Genomic DNA, 21,125 nt, shown 5'->3' on the forward strand with positions numbered 1-21,125 from the left:
TGGTCTTGAACTCCTGACCATAAGTGATCTGCCTGCCTCAGCCTCCCATAGTGCTAGGATTATAGGCGTGAGCCACCGCACCTGGCCATGAATAGCTTTTTGTTTGAGGAAACAAGATATTCCAGACTCATCTTTGTCTGCCCTGGCCCTTGAATCTTATTTTCCCCAAGAGTCCTAGCTTCTTTTATTGGGAAATGGTACTCAGAGACCAAAGTCTGGGTGCCTGATGTCAGGTTGCCATTGATTCTGGTCCTTCCAGAAAACAGAGTAAGCAAACATATGTAAAAATAAAGTTCATAGATTTCCAATTTAAGTTGTTTTTTAAAATTTCTTTGATATTTTTCCTCTTTTATACTGAAAACCTTAATTATTATTATTATTATTGTTGTTTTGAGATAGAGTCTTGCTCTATTTGCCCAGGCTGGAGTGCATTGGCACAATCTCGGCTCACTGAAACCTCTGCCTCCTGGGTTTGTGCTAGTCTGCTTCAGCCTCCCGAGGGACTGGGATTACAGGCATGCACCAGCACACCTGGCTAAGTTTTTATATTTTTAGTAGAGGTGGGGTTTCACCATGTTGGCCAGGCTGGTCATGAACTCCTGACCTCAAGTGATTTACCTACCTTGGCCTCCCAAATGCTGGGATTACAGGTGTTAGCCACCATGACTGGCCTAAAGTCTTAATTTCTAATAACATTTAATACTTTATCATAAACATGTTTTACTGTATTTACATTGCTTTATTGTGCAACGTGAAGTAGTTCTAAAATTGTGACAATATTATCAATACCAATAAATATAAGATTTTATTTTTCATTATAGTATATTCTATTACTTATGTATAGTTCAAAAGTCCTTTGACATACTTTTCTTTGTATATGCGTGGGTTAATTTGCTTGTTGCCAGTTGTAGGTTTTGCTTTTTTATGATTTAATTTTAATTTTTGAGGATGAAAGTCATGTATATTTCAGAAGTAAAGACACAAAGTATACTTAAAATGTTGTTGCTTTTTCTGGTCCTGCTGCCTTTGCCCATATTCACTCCCTATTTCCCCACAGGTAATCATTGATACTTGCTTTTGGTTTATCTTTTCAGAGCACATGCATGTGTGTTTGTTTGTGTGTGTCTTTTTTTTCTTTTCTTTTTTTTTTTGAGACCAAGTCTTGTTCTTGTCACCGAGGCTGAGTGCAGTGGTGCGATCTCAGCTTACTGCAACCTCCGCCTCCTGGGTTCAAGCGATTCTCCTGCCTCAGCTTCCTGAGTAGCTGGGATTACAGGCGCCTGCCACCATACCTGGCTAATGTTTTTGTATTTTTAGTAGAGATGGGGTTTCACCGTGTTGGCCAGGCTGGTCTCAAATTCCTCATCTCAGGTGATTTGCCCCCCTTGGCCTCCCATAAGTGCTGGGATTACAGGCATGAGTGACCTCGCCGGACCACGTGTCTTTTTTCTTGTATGTTACACAAGAGGTAGCCTAGTATTGACACTGTTGTACACCTTTTCACTTATATTTCTTGGATGACTTTCATGAAATGTTTAAGTCACTAATTTAGTAAATCATTGATTTTATTACTGAGTGATTGAATACATAAGGGGGATTGAGATTTTTTTTCCCATATCATTCTTTAAAAATTGCGATGTGAGTGTGAGCACTCTGTAAGCTTATCTCGTTTATCATTGCCAGCTTGCATTCACAAGAGATGGGCTCTGTGGTCTGTGGAACGAAATGGTTAAAGATGGAGAAATTGTATACACTGGAACAGAATCAACCCAGAATGGAGAGCTCCCTCCTAGAAAAGGTAAGGGCCTTTAACTAGTGTTTTTTATTTTGTAAAGACCATTATAAAATGCATTTTATAGAAATTTTGTAATGCGCTATAGGAATAGGAGCTTTGAGCTTAACTCTTTGAAGTTTTGCTTTTTACTTTGGAGATTGTTGTCTAAAATGGTAGTTAATACAAGCTGCCCGGATTTTATTGTTTTATGTGAATTGAAGGCATTTTTATTGCAAAACCGTCTTGCTGCATTTGTGGTGTTCTTTGGGAGTATATTAAACACTTTTTGGAAGCCTTTGGCCTGCAACGAAATGCCACTGAACAATCTTATTTAGCATTGTAGTTTTGAAAGCTCGGTAAGACTATCATTAGGTTGTTCATAACTGTGGCTGTGTTTCAGAATCCCCATTGAGGTTTAAAAAAAATGGGTGCTTGTATACACCCTAAACTTGTTGAATTGGAAAAGATCCTTGGTTGAGACCCGTTGTTGAAGCGGGAAAGATCCTTGGTTGAGACCCGTTGTTGAAGCGGGAAAGAGCCTTGGTTGAGACCCGTTGTTGAAGTTTGTTGGTCCTCCTACTTGAGAGTCATCAACATGGATAAAGCTACCACTTTAGAAGGTATTTCTTCTAAGTTGAAATAGCTCAGTTGGGAGAGCATTAGACTGAAGAAAGTATTTCTTCTTCTTTTGTAGAATGAATTGGGATAGTGTCCACTTGAAAATACGTGGGGACCGGGTGCGGTGGGTCATGCCTGTAATTCCAGCACTTGGGGAGGCTGAGGCAGGCAGATCATTTGAGGTTGGGAGTTTGAGACCAGCCTGGCCAACATGGTGAAACCCCATCTCTACTAAAAAATACAAAAATTAGCCAGGCATGGTGGCGGGTGCCTGTAATCCCAGCTTCTTGGGAGGCCAAGGCAGGAGAATTGCTTGAACCCAGGAGGTGGAAGTTGCAGTGAGCTGAGATTGTGTTACTGTACTCCAGCCTTGGTGACAGAGTGAGATTGCATCTAAAAAAAAAACCAAAACAAACCATGGGAAAAAGTATTAGTCTCCCTATTCAGTTTCAGTGTCAAGCAGTTACCCGTGGTTTTTTTTTTTTATGTTTGTTTGAAAATATTCAGACACACATGCACAATAACTGACAGACGTGTACAGTGAGTGGCTGCAGACTCACCCCCATGTTCTCCACCGTGTTTGGCTCCACATCCTGCCGTCTGTCCATCCACTGTTTGTCTCACCTAGCTCCTTAGACACTCATGTATGTAATTGATTCTAGTTCAACTTTATGTTTTTGACTTTCAGGTAAAATTTATATATAATGAAACGCATCTATTTTGAGTTCACCATTTCGCAAGTTTTGACAAATGTAACCTGTGTAACCCACATCTTTATCATGACTCTTGCTCGGAAAGTTCTCTCGTGTCCTGCCCCTTCTTCCCAGAGTCAATAACTGGTCTGATGTTTCTCTAACATTGACAGATTGTGCCGGTTCTAGAACTCCATAAATTGAATCATGTAGTCAGGTTCTTCTCTGTCTGGCTTCTTTCAGTCTGCATAGTGCTTTTGATTTTCATCTTTTTTTTTTTAAACAACATAATAGGTTTATATTTAATATAGCACTTCTCATAGGGAGGTATTACTATAAAGTTTTTTTTTTAACATTAAATCTCTTTTCCATGTCAGTGTCTATAGAGCTTTTTGTTTTGTTTTTTTCTTTAACATTAAGTCTTGTCTCCATTTCAGTATTAGATACACTGAATACATATTTTGAAATGTTTTTGTTTTTCAAGAAACGCTAAGTACATGGAAAAATCCAAAGTATATGTTTTATTCATTACATTTGATGAATTTTTTTCTTTGTGTTTTCCTCTCGCGAGGGAGTCTTACTCTGTTGCTTAGGCTGGAGGGCAGTGGCATGATCTCGGCTCACTGCAGCCACTGCCTCCGGGTTCAAGCAGTTCTCTGCCTCAGCCTCCTGGGTAGCTGGGATTACAGGTACCCTCCACCACGCCCAGCTAATTGTTGTATTTTTAGTAAAGACGGATTTCACCATCTTGGCCAGGCTGGTCTTGAACTCGTGACCTCAAGTGATCCTCTCACCTCGGCCTCCCAAACTGCTAGGATTACAGATGTGAGCTATCACGCCCAGCCTGATTTTGTATTTTTAATAGAGATGGGGTTTTGCCGTGTTGGCCAGGCTGGTGTTGATCTCCTAGGTTCAAGTGATTCTCCCACATTGGCCTCTCAAAGTGCTGGGATTACAGCCGTGAGCCACCACACCTGGCCAATGGGAGGTCTCGCTTCCCTTCTCTCCAGCATTCTATAAGCATTGTGTTTGGGCAGTATGTGTTCAATTTTCTCTACGTATACTTTGAACCCTACAGTAGTGAAAGGAAAAGTAGACAAATATTGAAGCTGATGTGGTGTGGTCTTTGAGCTGATGGTGCTAATTATTCTTGGTTGTTTTCATGGCCACCAGTGACTTCATCCTGCTTTTGCTGTTGTAAAGTATTGTAATTTATGCTCCTGAGAATAACACTTGAGGTGTACTTAGGGTTCTTGTCTGCTTCCTGGTGACTGTCGCAGCTTTTCGTCTTGAAGAAGGGAGATGAGCAGTGTTCCAGTGTACTGAGTTTAAAATTATGAATGTTGCATTTTTTTATTGGTAAAATTTATAGCCAGATGTAGGGTAGGGGTGGCACACTTTCTCTAAAGGGCCAGATAGTAAATATTTTAAGCTCTCAGTGGACCATATGGTCTCTGTCATAGCCAGGGGCCCTTGCAGCTGTAGTGCGAAAGTGGCCACAGACAATACTACGTCAGTGGGCAGGGGAGGTTCATTCTGTAAACTCTATTTATGGACACCAAAAGATGACGTTCACAGAATGTTTGCAAGTCACAAACTACTGTTTTCCTTTTGATTATTTTTCAGTCATTAAAAAATATAAAATACGGTGGCCGGGCGTGGTGGCTCACACCGGTAATCCCAGCACTTTGGGAGGCCGAGGTGGGTGGATCATCTGAGGTCAGGAGTTTGAGACCAGACTGGCCAACATGGTGAAACCCCATCTCTACTAAAAACAAAAAAATTAACTGGGCATGATGGTGCACACCTGTAATCCCAGCTACTCAGAGGCTGAGGCACGAGAATCACTTGAACCCGGGAGAATTGCCTGAACCTGGGAGGCGGAGGTTGTGGTGAGCCAAGACTCTGTCTCAAAAGAACAACAAAAGTAAAATACTTTCTTTCCTTTCAGACCATACAGAAAGAGGCTGTGGACTGGGTTTGGCCCCTGGGCTGTGGTTAGTGACCACACACGCACACACACACACACACACATACTCACATGCACACATACATGTAGTACAGAGTCTGGCATTTAGTGCCAGCACCTGTGTTCTCACCTGAGCTATGTTCCTGGCTGGGTTCTACTCTGTGTTCTGTGATCCCAGATGTCTACCTTGGTAAACTGGAGACAGCAAAGCCTGCCTCCTTCAAGGTTGTTTGTAAAGATTTAAAAGGGTAATGTGTTGTTGTTAGGCCAGATGCTTTGTATAGTACATGTTAGGTTATTTTCACTTTATTGTTGTTGTTTGTTTTTGAATGGCGTGAACTGCCTTCCAGGTTCAAGCTATTCTCCTGCCTCAGCCTCCCAAGTAGCTGGGATTACAGGTATGAGCCACCGCACCCAGCCAACATTTTTTAAATTAAAAAACTTATATGAGATTTATTTTATTATGATCCCTAGTTAAGTAAATTACGAGTTCTGTAGATTCATGTAACCCCCGCCATCATCAGGATGGAGAAGTTTCATCACCCCAAAAGCTCCCTTGTGCTACTCCTTTTTATCACATGTTCCCTGGCCTCGTACCCTGGCAACCACTGATGTGTTCTCCATCAGGATAGGGAAGTCTTTTTGAGAATGTCATGTAAGTGGAATCATACCTTAACGTTTGGAAACCATCTTCATTTATTCCCGGTTATATGTTTGAGGTTTCTCTGCTGTTCTGTGTATTAATAGTTCTTTTGATTGCTGAATAGTATTTCATCATTTGGGTGTAGCACATTGTGCTGATCCATCCTGCTGTTGTAGGACCTTGTGGTTGTTTCCATGTTTCTTTTTTTTTTTTTTTTTTGAGACGGAGTCTCGCTCTGTCGCCCGGGCTGGAGTGCAGTGGCCGGATCTCAGCTCACTGCAAGCTCCGCCTCCCGGGTTCACGCCATTCTCCTGCCTCAGCCTCCCGAGTAGCTGGGACTACAAGCGCCCGCCACCTCGCCCGGCTAGTTTTTTGTAGTTTTTAGTAGAGACGGGGTTTCACCGTGTTAGCCAGGATGGTCTCGATCTCCTGACCTCGTGATCCGCCCGTCTCGGCCTCCCAAAGTGCTGGGATTACAGGCTTGAGCCACCGCACCCGGCCTTCCATGTTTCTTTTGCAATTGTAATCCTGCTGTGAGCATTTCTGTACAGATTTTCTGTGAATATAGTTTCCATTTCCCTAGGATAAAGACCTAGTAGTATGAAAGCTGGATCATGTGCTGAACTGTTCCAAAGTGGCTGTTTTAGTTTGCATTCCCACTGGCAATCTGTCATGTTTCTGTTGCTTTGTGTCTTTGTTAGCTCTTGGTGTTATCAGTGATTTTTAGTTGAGCCCTTCTAACAAGTCTAGTGGGATCTCATTGTGGTTTAAATTTGCATTTCCGTAATGGCCAATGATGCTGAATATCATGTTCTTTGCCACTCTTGTATCCTCTGTGAAGTTTCTGTTCAGATCTTTTGCACAGAAGATGCTGTATCATGGAACCAGTAAAATAACCAAGGAGAGGTTGATTAAAGTTCTGTTTATAACCCTAGAAGATTCCTGCCCTAGGGATATGGGATGGCTGAACATAGGACACTGACACTGGACAGATGAAATAGCCGTTTATTAGTCATGCGTGCTTACAGCCCTGGAGGTGGGGGACACCGCATGCCACATGGGGGCTGCACTTGGGAACAGAGTGAACCACCAGGGGCTGTGGGAGGCACATTTTGTAGTAAGAAGAGGGTGAGATGACTTTGCTTCCATGGGAAGATGTGATTGGCTTGTTTGAATAACTCTGGACCGGCAGGGATGAGCAGGCTGGGGTCGGGTCTCCATGATAAGGAGGGTTGTTTGGCTTTGGGACCTTATCCGTGGGAGCAGAGCTCGGGGGAGACCTTGTGGTTAGGCTATTTGAGACCTTCTTGATTTTACTGACGTCAAGGCAGCACGTAATATTTAGCCTTAATTTCGGGCTCCGCAACACACTCTTCTATACCTGCTTTCTGTGGCACTTTTCAGAAGGTTTTGTCCTTAGTGTTTAGCAGTTGATTATGATGTGCCTAGTCATGACTTCTTTTGGATTTATCTTGTTTGGGCTTCTTCAGTCTGCCTAGATTCTTCAGTCTGCCTAGGTTTATGTCATTTGCTGAACTTAGGAAGTTTTCAGCCATTAGTTCTTTGGATATTTTTTTCAGCATTGTACCTTTTCTTTCCTGTTATTAACCTGTGGGGTCTGTGCTAATTCTAGGTAGTTAGTTTCAGAATTGAATTGCACTGTGGGACACGTAGATGGGTGTTGCAGAGGACTGGAGAATTGCCTGGTGCAAAAGTCCATCCATTTGGTGTCAGAAGTGTTGTAAACAGAGGATCTGTTTCCTTAGAGATTTTTAGGCACTCATTATTTGTAATTTGGATGGGATGTCATGTCTTTCACCGATTTCGATACATTTTTCTAATTATGTTGTTTGGATGTTTAGTAATAGCCTTGTGTGATGGAACGTGTTTACACTTCAAGGTTAAGGTTAGTTCTCTCTTCTCTTCGCTTACTATGTAAGGAGTTTTATGACAATTGTTTTTGACTGAAACTTCACATTGTCAGTGGCCTAAAGTCATTGTTCTCAGCTTCTCCTTTGTGTCCCAGTGCTCTTGAATTCTGCTCTCAGTGACAGTGCCCCTGCATAGCAGTGCTTCTCAGTTGGCAGTGGAGTAGGGCCTTGTAAAGAGTTAAAATATTTTTGAATCATACTCCTGTTCTACACCCTCCCTTTTCCCATGTATACACAAGCATTGGGACTCACTGGAAAAAAGCAATTGGTGTGAAATTGAAGTAGGTAAATATCAAAGACTAAGTTTCTCAGTTGTGAAATGTGCTAGGAAGTTGATGGAATATCATTTTGGAAGACATGCTTTGAATAATTTGTTATATTGGTTTCTTTTTCTTTTTCTTTTTTTTTGATACGGAGTCTTGCTCTGTTGCCCGGACTGGAGTACAGTGGCGCCATCTCCGGTCACTGCAAGCTCTGCCTCCAGGGTTCACACCATTGTCCTGCCTCAGCCTCCCGGGTAGCTGGGATTACAGGCGCCCGCCATCATGCCTGGCTAATTTTTTGTATTTTTAGTAGAGACAGGGTTTCACCATGTTAGCTAGGATGGTCTTGATCTCCTGACCTTGTGATCTACCCGTCTTGGCTTTCCAAAATGCTGGGATTACAGGCATGAGCCCCTGTGCCTGGGTGATATATTGGTTTCTTTTTTTTTTTTTTGAGACGGAGCCTCGCTCTGTCGCCCAGGCTGGAGTGCAGTGGCCGGATCTCAGCTCACTGCAAGCTCCGCCTCCTGGGTTTACGCCATTCTCTCGCCTCAGCCTCCCGAGTAGCTGGGACTACAGGCGCCCGCCATCTCGCCCGGCTAATTTTTTTTGTATTTTTTTAGTAGTGACGGGGTTTCACCGTGTTAGCCAGGATGGTCTCGATCTCCTGACCTCGTGATCCGCCCGTCTCGGCCTCCCAAAGTGCTGGGATTACAGGCTTGAGCCACCGCGCCCGGCCGATATATTGGTTTCTTTATGAAAATTGTACTGGATCTGTTACAGGTGTGACTGATGTATTTTATTTTTAAGTGGGCAAACATTCAGTTAATGATGTGTGTTGTAACTTTTCGGGGAGGGACATTTGCAGAGACTAATGGTATGGCATTCTGAAAAGCAGTTACAGATTAAAATATTTTTAATTCTGCAGATGATAGTGTCGAACCAAGTGGAACAAAGAAAGAAGATATGAATGACAAAGAGAAAAAAGATGAAGAAGAAACTCCTGCACCTGTATATAGGGCCAAGTCAATTCTGGAAAGCTGGGTATGGGGCAAGCAACCAGGTAATCTTGTGAGTTTTGGCACTTTGGAAAGCTTGATCTGATGCTCCTTTTCTATATAACTTGGATGGATTCTTAGTATTTTTTTGGTAACAATTTTTAAAAATGTAATTAAAAAATTTAAATATTGTAAAATATACATACCATAAAGCTTACCGTTTTAACCATTTTTATGTGTACAGTTCATTGGCATTAAGTATATTCACATGGTTACCCAGCCACCATAGTTGACTAATTTTTTTTTTTTTTTTTTTTTTTTTTGAGACGGAGTCTCACTCTGTCGCCCAGGCTGGAGTGCAGTGGCCGGATCTCAGCTCACTGCAAGCTCCACCTCCCGGGTTCACGCCATTCTCCTGTCTCAGCCTCCCGAGTAGCTGGGACTACAGGCGCCCGCCTCGTCGCCCGGCTAGTTTTTTGTATTTTTTTAGTAGAGACGGGGTTTCACCGTATTAGCCAGGATGGTCTCGATCTCCTGACCTCGTGATCCGCCCGTCTCGGCCTCCCAAAGTGCTGGGATTACAGGCTTGAGCCACCGCGCCCGGCCCATAGTTGACTAATTAAAGACAGAATCTCACTGTGTTGTCCAGGCTGGTCTTATACTCCTGGCTTCAAGGGATCTTCCTGCCTCAGACTCCTGAGTTGCTGAGATTTGAGGTGTAAGCCATTGTACCTGGCACTACATGTAACTTTTTGAGGAACCAGTAAACTGTTTTCCACAGTGGCTACATTGTTTTACATTTTTGCAGCAGTATACCAAGGTTCCAGTCTCCACACCCTCACCAACACTTTTTCTTTTCTGATGATAGCCATTCTAATTTTTGTGAGTAGGTACATCATCTCATTGTTTTGATTTGCATTTCCCATTTCCCTGTTGATTAGTCATTCTGAGCATCTTTTTACCTGCTTATTGACCATTAGTATACATTCACTGGAGAAATGTCTATTCAAATCCTTTGCCCATTTTTTTTTCTTTGGAGACAGAGTTTGGCTCTTGCTGCCCAGGCTGGAGTGCAGTGGTGCAATCTCGGCTTATTGCAACCTCTGCCTCCCGGGTTCAAGTGATTCTCCTGCCTCAGCCTCCCGAGTAGCTGGGATTACAGGTGCCTGCCACCGTGCCTGGCTAATTTTTTGTATTTTTAGTAGAGATGAGGTTTCACTGCGCCTGGCCCTTTTGCCCATTTTTTAATTAAGTTTTTTGTTTTGGGTTATAGGAGTTCTTTATCGTGGATGGACTTTCGTAATCTCCTGCCTTTATCCAAACCAGTAAAACCCATGTATTTATTCTATGTTTACTTTTGTTTGTGTAATTCAGTTTTTTAAATGTCTGATGCATTTTTGTTCCAATTAAAAATATACATGGAATAAATTTTTTTTAATAAAAATGTATAGATTATAAAGCAGAAATTTCACCTGACTGCTCACCCAAATTTCAGTTTTCCTCTAAGATTTAGCCAGTATTATCCCTTCGGTGTGGATATTCAGACTTTCTTTTCCTTGCATGGACATACATGTGTAAATGTACATATATAAAAATAATTTGTGACGCCAGGCTTGCACCTGTAATCCTAGCACTTTGGGACGCTGGGGTGAGAGAATTACTTGAGGCCAGCAGTTTGAAGCTGCAGTGATCTATGATTGTGCCTCTTCCTGGGTGACAGGGTCAGACCCTGTCTCTTAAGAAAAAAATTCATATCTGCAGTTAATAATAGTACCCACTTTGTAGTTTATTATGGGATCAGTACAGTAGGCCAGGCAAAGTGCGTATGCTGTTATCTTGCATGTAGTAAGTACCAGCACATACTGCCTGTTATCCAGAAATTTGCTGAAATGTGCCTTGTATTTTCTCTCTTTCCATTTTGTTCAGTCTTACTAGAAGTTATCAGTTTGAGTTTTTTCAAAGAGCCAGTTGTTGGTTTTAGTGATTTTGTTTGTTTTCTTTTTCATTGATTTCTGCTTTACTCTTTATTATTTCCTTTTTTCTGCTGACTTTGGGTTCCATTTGCTCTTCTGTCTCTTCTAATTTCTTAAGGTAAAGGCTTAGCTTAGATAATTGACTTTAGATTTTCTGTCTTTTCCAACAAGTGTTCAAAACTATAATATAAATTTCCCTCTAAGCATTGTTTAGCCACATTTCACAAATTTGGAAATGTTTATTCATTTTCATCTTCATTCAGTTGAAAATATTTTCTAATTTCCCTTTTAATTTCTTCTTTTACCCACTTACTATTTGGAAATATGTTATTTCATTTCCAAATATTTGGGGATTTTCAAATATCTCCTGTTAACAATTTCTAAATTAGTTGTAGTCAGAGAACATATTCTGTGATTTCAGTGTTGAGGCTTGTCTTAAGCCCCAGAATATGGTGTATTCTGTGGAATGTTTCATGCACACGTAATAAGAATGGCCGGGTGCTGTGGCTCATGCCTGTAATCCCAGCACTTTGGGAGGCTGAGGTGGGTGGATTACTTGAGGTCAGGAGTTCAAGACCAGCCTGGCCAACATGGTGAAACAGTCTCTACCAAACATAACAAAAATTAGCTGGGTGTGGTGGTGTAATCTCGATTGCACCCCTGCACTTTAGTCTGGGTGACAAAGTGAGACTACATCTCAAAAAAAAAAAAAAAAGTGTATTTTGCTGCTCTGTAAAGCTTAGTGAGATCAAGTTGTCATTGTTCAGGTATGCTTGACTTGAAATAATTTTCTGCCTACTTGTTCTATTCAGTGTTAGGAGAGGAGTTGAACTAACACACAAGGTTGGATTACCACATTAGTTTGACATGAATCTCAGAGATCTTATCAGTACCAGATTACTTAGGAACTTTAAAGATACAAGTAATATCCTCACTTGTGTGCTCAGGCAAAGCAGGAAGAGATATGGGACAGTCTGTGCAACTCCCCCAGGTCCGTCCTGTTTGAACTCTGCCTGAGAGATGAGACCTCTCACTGAGGTGCGTCCTCCTCTCACTGAGGTGCTGAGGTGCATCCTCCTCTAACTGAGGTGCGTCCTCTTCTCACTGAGGTGCTGAGGTGCGTCGTCCTCTCACTGAGGCGCATCGTCCTCTCACTGAGGTGCTGAGGTGCGTCCTCCTCCCACTGAGGTGCGTCCTCCTCTCACTGAGGTGCTGAGGTGTGTTGTCCTCTCACTGAGGTGCGTCGTCCTCCCGCTGAGGTGCGTCGTCCTCCCTCTGAGGTGCGTCGTCCTCCCGCTGAAGTGCGTCCTCCTCCCACTGAAGTGCGTCGTCCTCCCGCTGAGGTGCGTCGTCCTCTTGCTGAGGTGCTGAGGTGCGTCGTCCTCTCACTGAGGTGCGTCCTCCTCTCACTGAGGTGCATCGTCCTCCCGCTGAGGTGCGTCGTCCTCCCGCTGAGGTGCGTCGTCCTCCCGCTGAGGTGCGTCGTCCTCCTGCTGAGGTGCGTCGTCCTCTTGCTGAGGTGCTGAGGTGCGTGGTCCTCTTGCTGAGGTGCGTCGTCCTCTTGCTGAGGTGCTGAGGTGCGTGGTCCTCTTGCTGAGGTGCGTCGTCCTCTTGCTGAGGTGCTGAGGTGCATGGTCCTCTTGCTGAGGTGCGTCGTCCTCTCACTGAGGTGTGTCCTCCTCTCGCTGAGGTGCTTCGTCCTCACGCTGAGGTGTGTACTCCTCTCACTGAGGTGCGTCATCCTCCCGCTGAGGTGCGTCACCTCCCGCTGAGGTGCGTCGTCCTCTTGCTGAGGTGCTGAGGTGCATGGTCCTCTTGCTGAGGTGCGTCGTCCTCTCACTGAGGTGTGTCCTTCTCTCGCTGAGGTGCTTCGTCCTCACGCTGAGGTGTGTCCTCCTCTCACTGAGGTGCTGAGGTGCGTCCTCCTCCCACTGAGGTGCGTCTTCCTCTCACTGAGGTGCTGAGGTGCGTTGTCCTCTCACTGAGGTGCGTCGTCCTCCCGCTGAGGTGCGTCGTCCTCCCGCTGAAGTGCGTTGTCCTCCCGGTGAGGTGCGTCCTCCTCTCGCTGAGGTGCGTCGTCCTTTCCCTGAGGTGCGTCGTCCTGTCCTCTCGCTGAGGTGCGTCCTCCTCGCGCTGAGGTGCGTCGTCCTCTCACTGAGGTGAGTCCTTCTCTCGCTGAGGTGCATCATCCTCTCGCTGAGGTGCTGAGGTGCGTCGTCCTCTCGCTGAGGTGCTGAGGTGCGTCGTCCTGTCACTGAGGTGCGTCGTCCTCACTGAGGTGCGTCGTCCTCTCGCTGAGGTGCTGAGGTGCGTCGTCCTCTCGCTGAGGTGCTGAGGTGCGTCGTCCTCTCGCTGAGGTGCTGAGGTGCGTCGTCCTCTCGCTGAGGTGCTGAGGTGCTGAGGTGCGTCGTCCTCTCGCTGAGGTGCTGAGGTGCTGAGGTACGTCGTCCTCTCGCTGAGGTGCGTCCTTCTCTCGCTGAGGTGCATCATCCTCTCACTGAGGTGCTGAGGTGCGTCGTCCTCTCGCTGAGGTGCTGAGGTGCTGAGGTGCTGAGGTGCGTCGTCCTCTCGCTGAGGTGCTGAAGTGCGTCGTCCTGTCACTGAGGTGCGTCCTCCTCTCACTGAGGTGCGTCCTCCTCTCACTGAGGTGCGTCGTCCTCTCACTGAGGTGCGTCGTCCTCTCACTGAGGTGCGTCGTCCTCTCACTGAGGTGTGTCCTCCTCTCACTGAGGTGCGTCCTCCTCTCACTGAGGTGCATCGTCCTCTCACTGAGGTGCTGAGGTGCGTCATCCTGTCACTGAGGTGTGTCGTCCTCTCACTGAGGTGTGTCGTCCTCTCACTGAGGTGCTGAGGTAGGTCGTACCTACTCAGGAGGCTGAGGCAGGAGAATGGCGTAAACCCGGGAGGCGGAGCTTGCAGTGAGCTGAGATCCGGCCACTGCACTCCAGCCTGGGTGACAGAGCAAGACTCCGTCTCAAAAAAAAAAAAAAAAAAAAGAAAAGATTATGTATTCTGCTGTTATTGGCTGGAGTGTTCTATAAGTTTTGATTGGATCTAATTGATTGATGGTGATACTGAGTTCTATATCCTGGCAGTTTTTCTGTCTCCTAATTTTATCAGCTGTGGAGGGAGATTTTGAGGTCTCCAACTGTATCTTTTTCTCCTTTCAGTTCTGTTCATTGTTTTTGTTTGTTTGGTGTATGCATGTTTCGAATTGCTGCATCTTAACGGTGGATTGACCAAGTTCTTATTTTGTAATGTTGCGATCTGTTCCTGGTAATTATCTTTTTTTTTTTTTTTTTTTGAGACAGAGTTTTGCTCCTTTTGCCCAGGCAGGAGTGAAGTGGTGCGATCTCAGCTCACTGCAACCTCTGACCCCACTGGGTTCAAGTGATTCTCCTGCCTCAGCCTCCTGAGTAGCTGGAATTACAGGCATCCGCCATCAGGCCCAGCTAATTTTTGTATTTTTAGTAGAGATGGGGTTTTGCCATGTTGGCCAGTCTGGTCTCGAACTCCTGAGCTCGGGTGATCCACCCACCTTGGCCTCCCAAAGTGCCAGGATTACAGGTGTGAGCCACTGTGCCTGGCCCTACTGGTAATTATCTTTGCTCTGAAGTTTACTTTATTTGATATAAATGTAGCCAACTTCTGCTGTCCTTTCAGTAATGTTTGCATGATCTTTCTTTTTCTATACTTCTGTTTTCAGTTTGCCTGTTTGAAGTCACTTTCTTATGGACCACATGTAGCTGCATCATATTCTCTAGTCTACTCTGCCAGTGTCTGTCTTTTAATTGATGTATTTAGACTGTTTACATTTAATTTAATGTCATTATTGGTAAACTGAGGCTTAACACTGCCATTTTGTTTTGTATTTTCTGTTTCTTCTGTTTTTCTTTTTTTTTTTTTTTTGAGACGGAGTCTCGTTCTGTCGCCTAGGCTGGAGTGCAGTGGCCGGATCTCAGCTCACTGCAAGCTCCGCCTCCCGGGTTTACACCATTCTCCTGCCTCAGCCTCCCGAGTAGCTGGACTACAGGCGCCCGCCACCACACCCAGCTAGTTTTTTGTATTTTTAGTAGAGACGGGTTTCACCGTGTTAGCCAGGATGGTCTCGATCTCCTGACCTCGTGATCCGCCCGTCTCGGCCTCCCAAAGTGCTGGGATTACAGGCTTAAGCCACCGCGCCCGGCGTTTCTTCTGTTTTTCATTTTTTCGGTTCGGTTCTTCCTGGCTCTCTGTGGTTTACTTGACCATTTTTAGCATTCTATTTTATCTATAGTGTTTTAGAGTGTATCTTTTTGTATAGCTTTTTTAGTGACTTTTCTAGGTGATATATTACATACAGGTTGAGCATCTCTGAACCCTAAATCCAAAATCTGAAATGCCCCAAAATTTGAAACTTTTTGGCACCCCAGCGTGATGCCCCCAAGTTGAAAATTACATTCATAAGTACTTAGCATGAACTTTGTTTCATACAAAAAATTATTAAGCATTCTATATAAAATTACCTTCAGGCTCTGTGTATAAGGTATATATAAAACATAAATGAATGTATTCAGACTTGAGTCCTATCCCCAAAATATCTCATTATTTGCATGCAAATATTCCCAAATCTGATAAAAATCTGAAATGTGGAACACTTGTGCTCCTGAGCGTTTTGTAAGGGACACTCAACTTGTGTGTGTATGAACACTTATCAGATTGTACCTAGTGTTGTCATTTACCAGCTTCTGGGATATAGAAACTACCTTCCTTTATGTTCCTTTATGTTCTCCTTTTCATAATATATTTGCCTTAAAAATTTCATTTGCTTACATTGATAACCACATATGACAGTGTTATAATTTTTGGTTGAACCTTCAGACATAGTTTAGCAAAGTCAAGAGGTGAGGAAAAAGTGTATTGTATTTATGCATAGGTGTGCGTGTCATGCTCTTCTTTCTGGAAGTTCCAGGGTTTTCTTGTTTGATGGTTGCCATTCTGCTTAGAGAACTTCCATTAGCCTTTCTTTTGGTGTGGGTCTTCTGGTGACAAATTCTGTTTTACTTCCTTTGAGAATGTTTTGCTTTCCTTTTCATTCCTGAAGGACATTTTTCCTGGATATAAGAATTCTGTGGTAATGGTTCTTTTCATCATTTGAAAAATATTTCGTACTTTCAGCCGGGCTCCATGGTATCTGATGAGAAATTCGCTGTCATTTGACTTGTTAATCTGCAATAGCTAAGGTACTGTTTTTCTTTAGTGGCTTTTGAAATGTTTTGTCTTTTGTTTTTTGGAGTTTGATTATGATATGTCTTAGATTGGATTTCTTTGGGTTCATCCTGTTTAGGGTTTGCTTACCTTGATCTGTAGATTTATGTCTCTTGCCAAATTTGGGAACTTTTAAGCCATCACTTCTTATAGTACAGTTTCAATCCCTCCTTCTTTCTTCTGTCACTTCCTGAGTTCAGTGACGAGAGTTGTTATAGTCCCATAGGTCCCCGAGACTGTTTTTTTTTTTTTTTTTTTCGGGGACATATCTTTCTTTCTTTCTTTTTTTTTTTTTTTTTTTTGAGACGGAGTCTCTCCCTGTTTCCCAGGCTGGAGTGCAATGGCACGATCTCGGCTCACTGCAGCTGCCTCCCCCCGAGTTCGAATGAGTCTCCTGTCTCAGCCTCTTGAGTAGTAGCTGGGATTACAGGTGCCCGCCACCATACCCAGCTCTTTTTTGTATTTTTAATAGAGTTCGGGTTTCACCATGTTGGCCAGGCTAGTTTCAAACTCCTGACCTTGTGATCCGCCTACCTTAGCCTCCCAAAGTGCTGGAATTACAGCTGTGAGCCACCGCGCCCCGCCTTGGGGGTGTGTATTTCTTCTGTGTTATTCACATTGAGTAACTTCTATCTTCTCCATCACTGATTCTTTGACCTTTTTCCTCCGTTCTACTGCTATGTCCATTCACTGAGTTTTTATTTTGGTTATTGTATTTTTCAGTTCTAAATTCTATTTGGTTTCTTTTCTCTTCCTTTTCTTGTCTTAGGCTTTCTATTTTTTCATTTATTTCACATGTGTTTGTAATTGCTTGTTGAAGCCTTTTTATCATGGCTGCTTTTATTATTTGCCACATTATTCCCACATCTTTTTTTTTTTTTTTTTTTTTTGAGACGGAGTCTCGCTCTGTCGCCCAGGCTGGAGTGCAGTGGCCGGATCTCAGCTCACTGCAAGCTCCGCCTCCCAGGTTCACACCATTCTCCTGCCTCAGCCTCCCGAGTGGCTGGGACTATAGGCGCCCGCCACCTCACCCGGCTAGTTTTTTGTATTTTTTAGTAGAGATGGGGTTTCACCGTGTTCGCCAGGATGATCTTGATCTCCTGACCTCGTGATCCGCCCGTCTCGGCCTCCCAAAATGCTGGGATTACAGGCTTGAGCCACCGCGCCCGGCCTATTCCCACATCTTTCATTGTGGTATTTCTATAATTGTTTTTTAAAATTTGGTCTTAGATCTTCCTGGTTGTTGGTATCATGAGTGACTTTCTCAGTGGAACATGTTAGGCGACTCTAGGTCTTACTTAAGTGTTCTGTGTAAGTGGTGAAATCTTTCTGTGACCCTGCTTTGGCCGGGGTAGGGCGTGCTTCACCTCATCACTAGCAGCTGGAGACGAAGTCCAGACTTCCCACTTTGCCTAGAGGCTCCTGGTTACTGTGAGGCAGGAGTGGGAGTTCTGACTCCCCAGGAGTGTCCATGGTTTGTGCATGTTCTCACCCACTGTTTCAGAGCATGCATGACTGATGGACTGGGCAGTCAGGATTGCGACAGAATAAGCAGGAAGGTGTCAGGGAGAAGGGCACAGGGGTGCTCAAGGGCAGAGCTGCGCTCTTAGAGCTTTGGGGTTGTTTCTGAACTCCGCAGCCAAGCAGAAGGGAGATGTATTATTTAAAAGTGGAAATACAGTGAGTCTTCAGGAAGGGCTTGGCCCTTGAAGTGCTGGGCCAGCCTCCTTGCCTGAAGGGTGGCTTGGTGGGGATGCCCAGAGAAGGGCAGGGGGCACTGCTTTACCTGTCAGTCTTTCGCTTCTCCATCTTTTTTTTTTTTTGAGACGGAGTCTCACTCTGTCGCCCAGGCTGGAGTGCAGTGGCCGGATCTCAGCTCACTGCAAGCTCCGCCTCCCGGGTTCACGCCATTCTCCTGCCTCAGCCTCCCGAGTAGCTGGGACTACAAGCGCCCGCCACCACGCCCAGCTAGTTTTTTGTATTTTTTAGTAGAGACGGGGTTTCACCGTGTTAGCCAGGATGGTCTCGATCTCCTGACCTAGTGATCCGCCCGTCTCGGCCTCCCAAAGTGCTGGGATTACAGGCTTGAGCCACCGCGCCCGGCCCGCTTCTCCATCTTGAGCCCAGTGTGCAATTCAGTATTCTTCATGTATTTTTTGTTAATTTTTTTGTGCATTTTTTATCAAGAGGTTTATATACTATTAAATCATGTAAAAGCAGTATGTAGTTTTTGATAAAGCAACTGAATAACTCTTAAATGTGCTTAAAAATAAGATTGTGGTATATATAAGATGATACAGATTAAATCAAGTCTGCTGAGTTATGTTGCTGTGCTTTAACAAATGGCTCTGTGAAATAATTTTAATATTTTTTCTGTAAAAATTAAATAAGCATATCCAAACGTGGAATATCACATGATTTAATTATAAGCCAACAGTAGAATTTAGTAAATTCAAGCAGAACACGTGTACTGTTATCATAATCATGTAGTTTTAAATAACTATTAGCTCTTAGCTGCAAAGCTCTAGGTCTCACATCCTACTGCTGGTGCTGGGCACAGTATGCGCCACCCTGTGCCTTTCTAGGGAGTGGTGAGATGTGTCCCTTTAATGCCTTCTGAGGTCCCTCCCATCCTGTGGAGAGCATATCCAGGTAACGGGTTGCCGGGAAGGGGAGGCAGCCAGTAGGGGTGTTGCGAGGATCCAGGGCTGAGAAGCTGGTGGCTGCTGGTCTCCAGGCTAATAAGCAGCAGACAGGCAAGCACAGAAGAGCCCAGCTCTCACCCCGCCACTGGGAGCTGTGCTGTTATAGGGGATTGGTGGGAGGTAACTTACAATTCCCCTATAATGATTTGTATTCTGAGGTAGATGTATGCTTAGTTGAAAGTCCACAATCCTTTGAATTATTTTCACTCACGTGATTGCCTTCTAGCTACTTACAAAACACTTCTTAGTATGGAAATTTTCAAAGATACATAGAAGTAGAGAGAATAATGTAATGAAATATCACTAGTTAGAATGTATATTCTAACTGGTTACTTTGTCTTCTTCTAAAACATGTCCATAAATGTGTTTCGTGAGTCATGCATGTTGGATAATTTTATCAAGACATCGCTTTTATTTTGAATTTGGTTTTGCAACATGAGTATAATGGCTGTTTTTCTCTGTTTAGGAGATATGCTGCTGAGAAATATTGACTAATATTGACTTCAGAGTTCTGTTAGTAACTTTTTTTCTTTTTTGGGGAGACAGAGTCTCACTCTGTCACCTAGGCTGGAGTGCGGCGACACAGTCTCAGCTCGCTGCAAGCTCTGCCTCCTGAGTTCAAGCAATTCTCATGCCTCAGCCTCCTGAGTAGCTGGAATTCCCAGGCACGCACCACCACACCCGGCTAATTTTTGTATGTTTTTTTGGTAGAGAAGGGGTTTCATGGTACATTGGCCAGGATGGTTTCGAACTCCTGACCTCAAGTGATCCATCTGCCTTGGCCTCCCAAAGTACTGGGATTCCAGGCGTGAGCCATGACGCCCGGCCAGCGTCTTTTGTATGATGTTTCCAGAGAGGCAGCGTGCCATGGTGGCTCAGAGTGGTCTCTGTCATGTGCTGCACTCCTCTCTGTGGCCTCGGACAAGTTGCTTAACCACTTAGTGCCTCAGTTTCCTCATCCATAAAATGGATGGACAGCACTGCTTGACCGTGTTGGGTGTGAGGGTTGCCTGAGCTCGTATGTGTAAACTGGTTAAAACCATTGTTGCCACATATCATGCCTTCCAGTACCACCTGTCGTCATCATCCATTTTCTCAGCGTTACAACAAATGGTGGCCACATTGTCACCACCACTTTTTCTTATCTTGTTTTCTAGATGTAAATGAACTGAAGGAGTGTCTTTCTGTGCTGGTTAAAGAGCAACAGGCCCTGGCCGTCCAGTCAGCCACCACCACCCTCTCAGCCCTGAGACTCAAGCAGAGGCTAGTGATCTTGGAGCGCTATTTCATTGCCTTGAATAGAACCGTTTTTCAGGAGAATGTCAAAGTTAAGTGGAAAAGCAGCAGCATTTCTCTGCCTCCTGTGGACAAAAAAAGGTAACAATAAAGCAAAGAAAGAATCTTGGTGCCAGTGAAATATAAAATTCAGACTGTTTTGTTCCAGAAAGTTTAAGATTTTCAATATAGTGTCTGTCTTCAGCTTCTGAAATTTATTCTTTCCCTTTTTGTATGTTTTGTATAATCTGGAGAATGGATTTGCCAATTTGCTCATGTAGTAACAGACCATACTATGTAATCTGTGTCATTATTTTATTTTATTCAATTACATTTTTGGTTTTGGAGAGACAACGTCTGTGGTGTAATCATAGCTCATTGTAACCTTGAACTTCAGGGATCTAGTGATCCTCCTGCCTCAGCCACCTGAGTAGCTGGGACTACAGGCACATGCTACCATGCCTGGCTAAGTGAAAACAATGTGTGTGTGTGTGTGTGTGTGGAGATGGGGTCTTGCTCCTGGCCTCAGTCTTCCTGCTTCAGCCTCTCAGAGTACTGGGATTACAGGCATGAGCCACCGCGCCCGGCCTGTGTCATTAGTTTAAAGACGTTTTTCTGTCTGTAACTGTGGAAGCTAGCCAAAGCTTTAGATGAGCTCAAGTATAAATTTGAGAATGAGTTCTGAACGTTGTATACTTTTTATTTTGTTTTGCTGCTGGGTAGGAGATAGTCAGATTGTAATGTTTAGTGCCCAGCTAGTTTAGATGCTTCATGTTTTTCCTTCCTAATGTGATTTTCTTATTCTTTTATTACAAGAGTTGCTTTTGGGCCGGGTACGGTGGCTCGCAGCTGTAATCCCAGCACTTTGGGAGGCCGAGGCGGGCGGATCACCTGAGGTTGGGAGTTCCAGATCTGACCAACGTGGAGAAACCCTGTCTCTACTAAAAATAAAAAAATTAGCTGTGTTGTGGTGGCGCATGCCTGTAGTCCCAGCTACTCGGGAGGCTGAGGCAGGAGAATCGCTTGGTCCCGGGAGG

The 21,125-nt window shown here is 44.3% G+C and overlaps 1 protein-coding gene across 1 annotated transcript in view; it reads left to right on the forward strand.

The window, feature by feature from the left end:
- LOC117092529 (E3 ubiquitin-protein ligase HERC2-like) overlaps nucleotides 1-21,125 on the forward strand; it is a 164,448-nt gene that overhangs the window by 25,044 nt on the left and 118,279 nt on the right. The window contains 3 exon segments of the mRNA XM_033226255.1: nucleotides 1,684-1,798; nucleotides 8,819-8,953; nucleotides 19,971-20,190. Coding sequence (XP_033082146.1) covers nucleotides 1,684-1,798; nucleotides 8,819-8,953; nucleotides 19,971-20,190 — 470 coding nt within the window.

Source organism: Trachypithecus francoisi, unplaced genomic scaffold (assembly GCF_009764315.1).
Source record: "Trachypithecus francoisi isolate TF-2019V2 unplaced genomic scaffold, Tfra_2.0 Contig00089, whole genome shotgun sequence".
Classification (NCBI taxonomy): Eukaryota; Metazoa; Chordata; class Mammalia; order Primates; family Cercopithecidae; genus Trachypithecus; species Trachypithecus francoisi.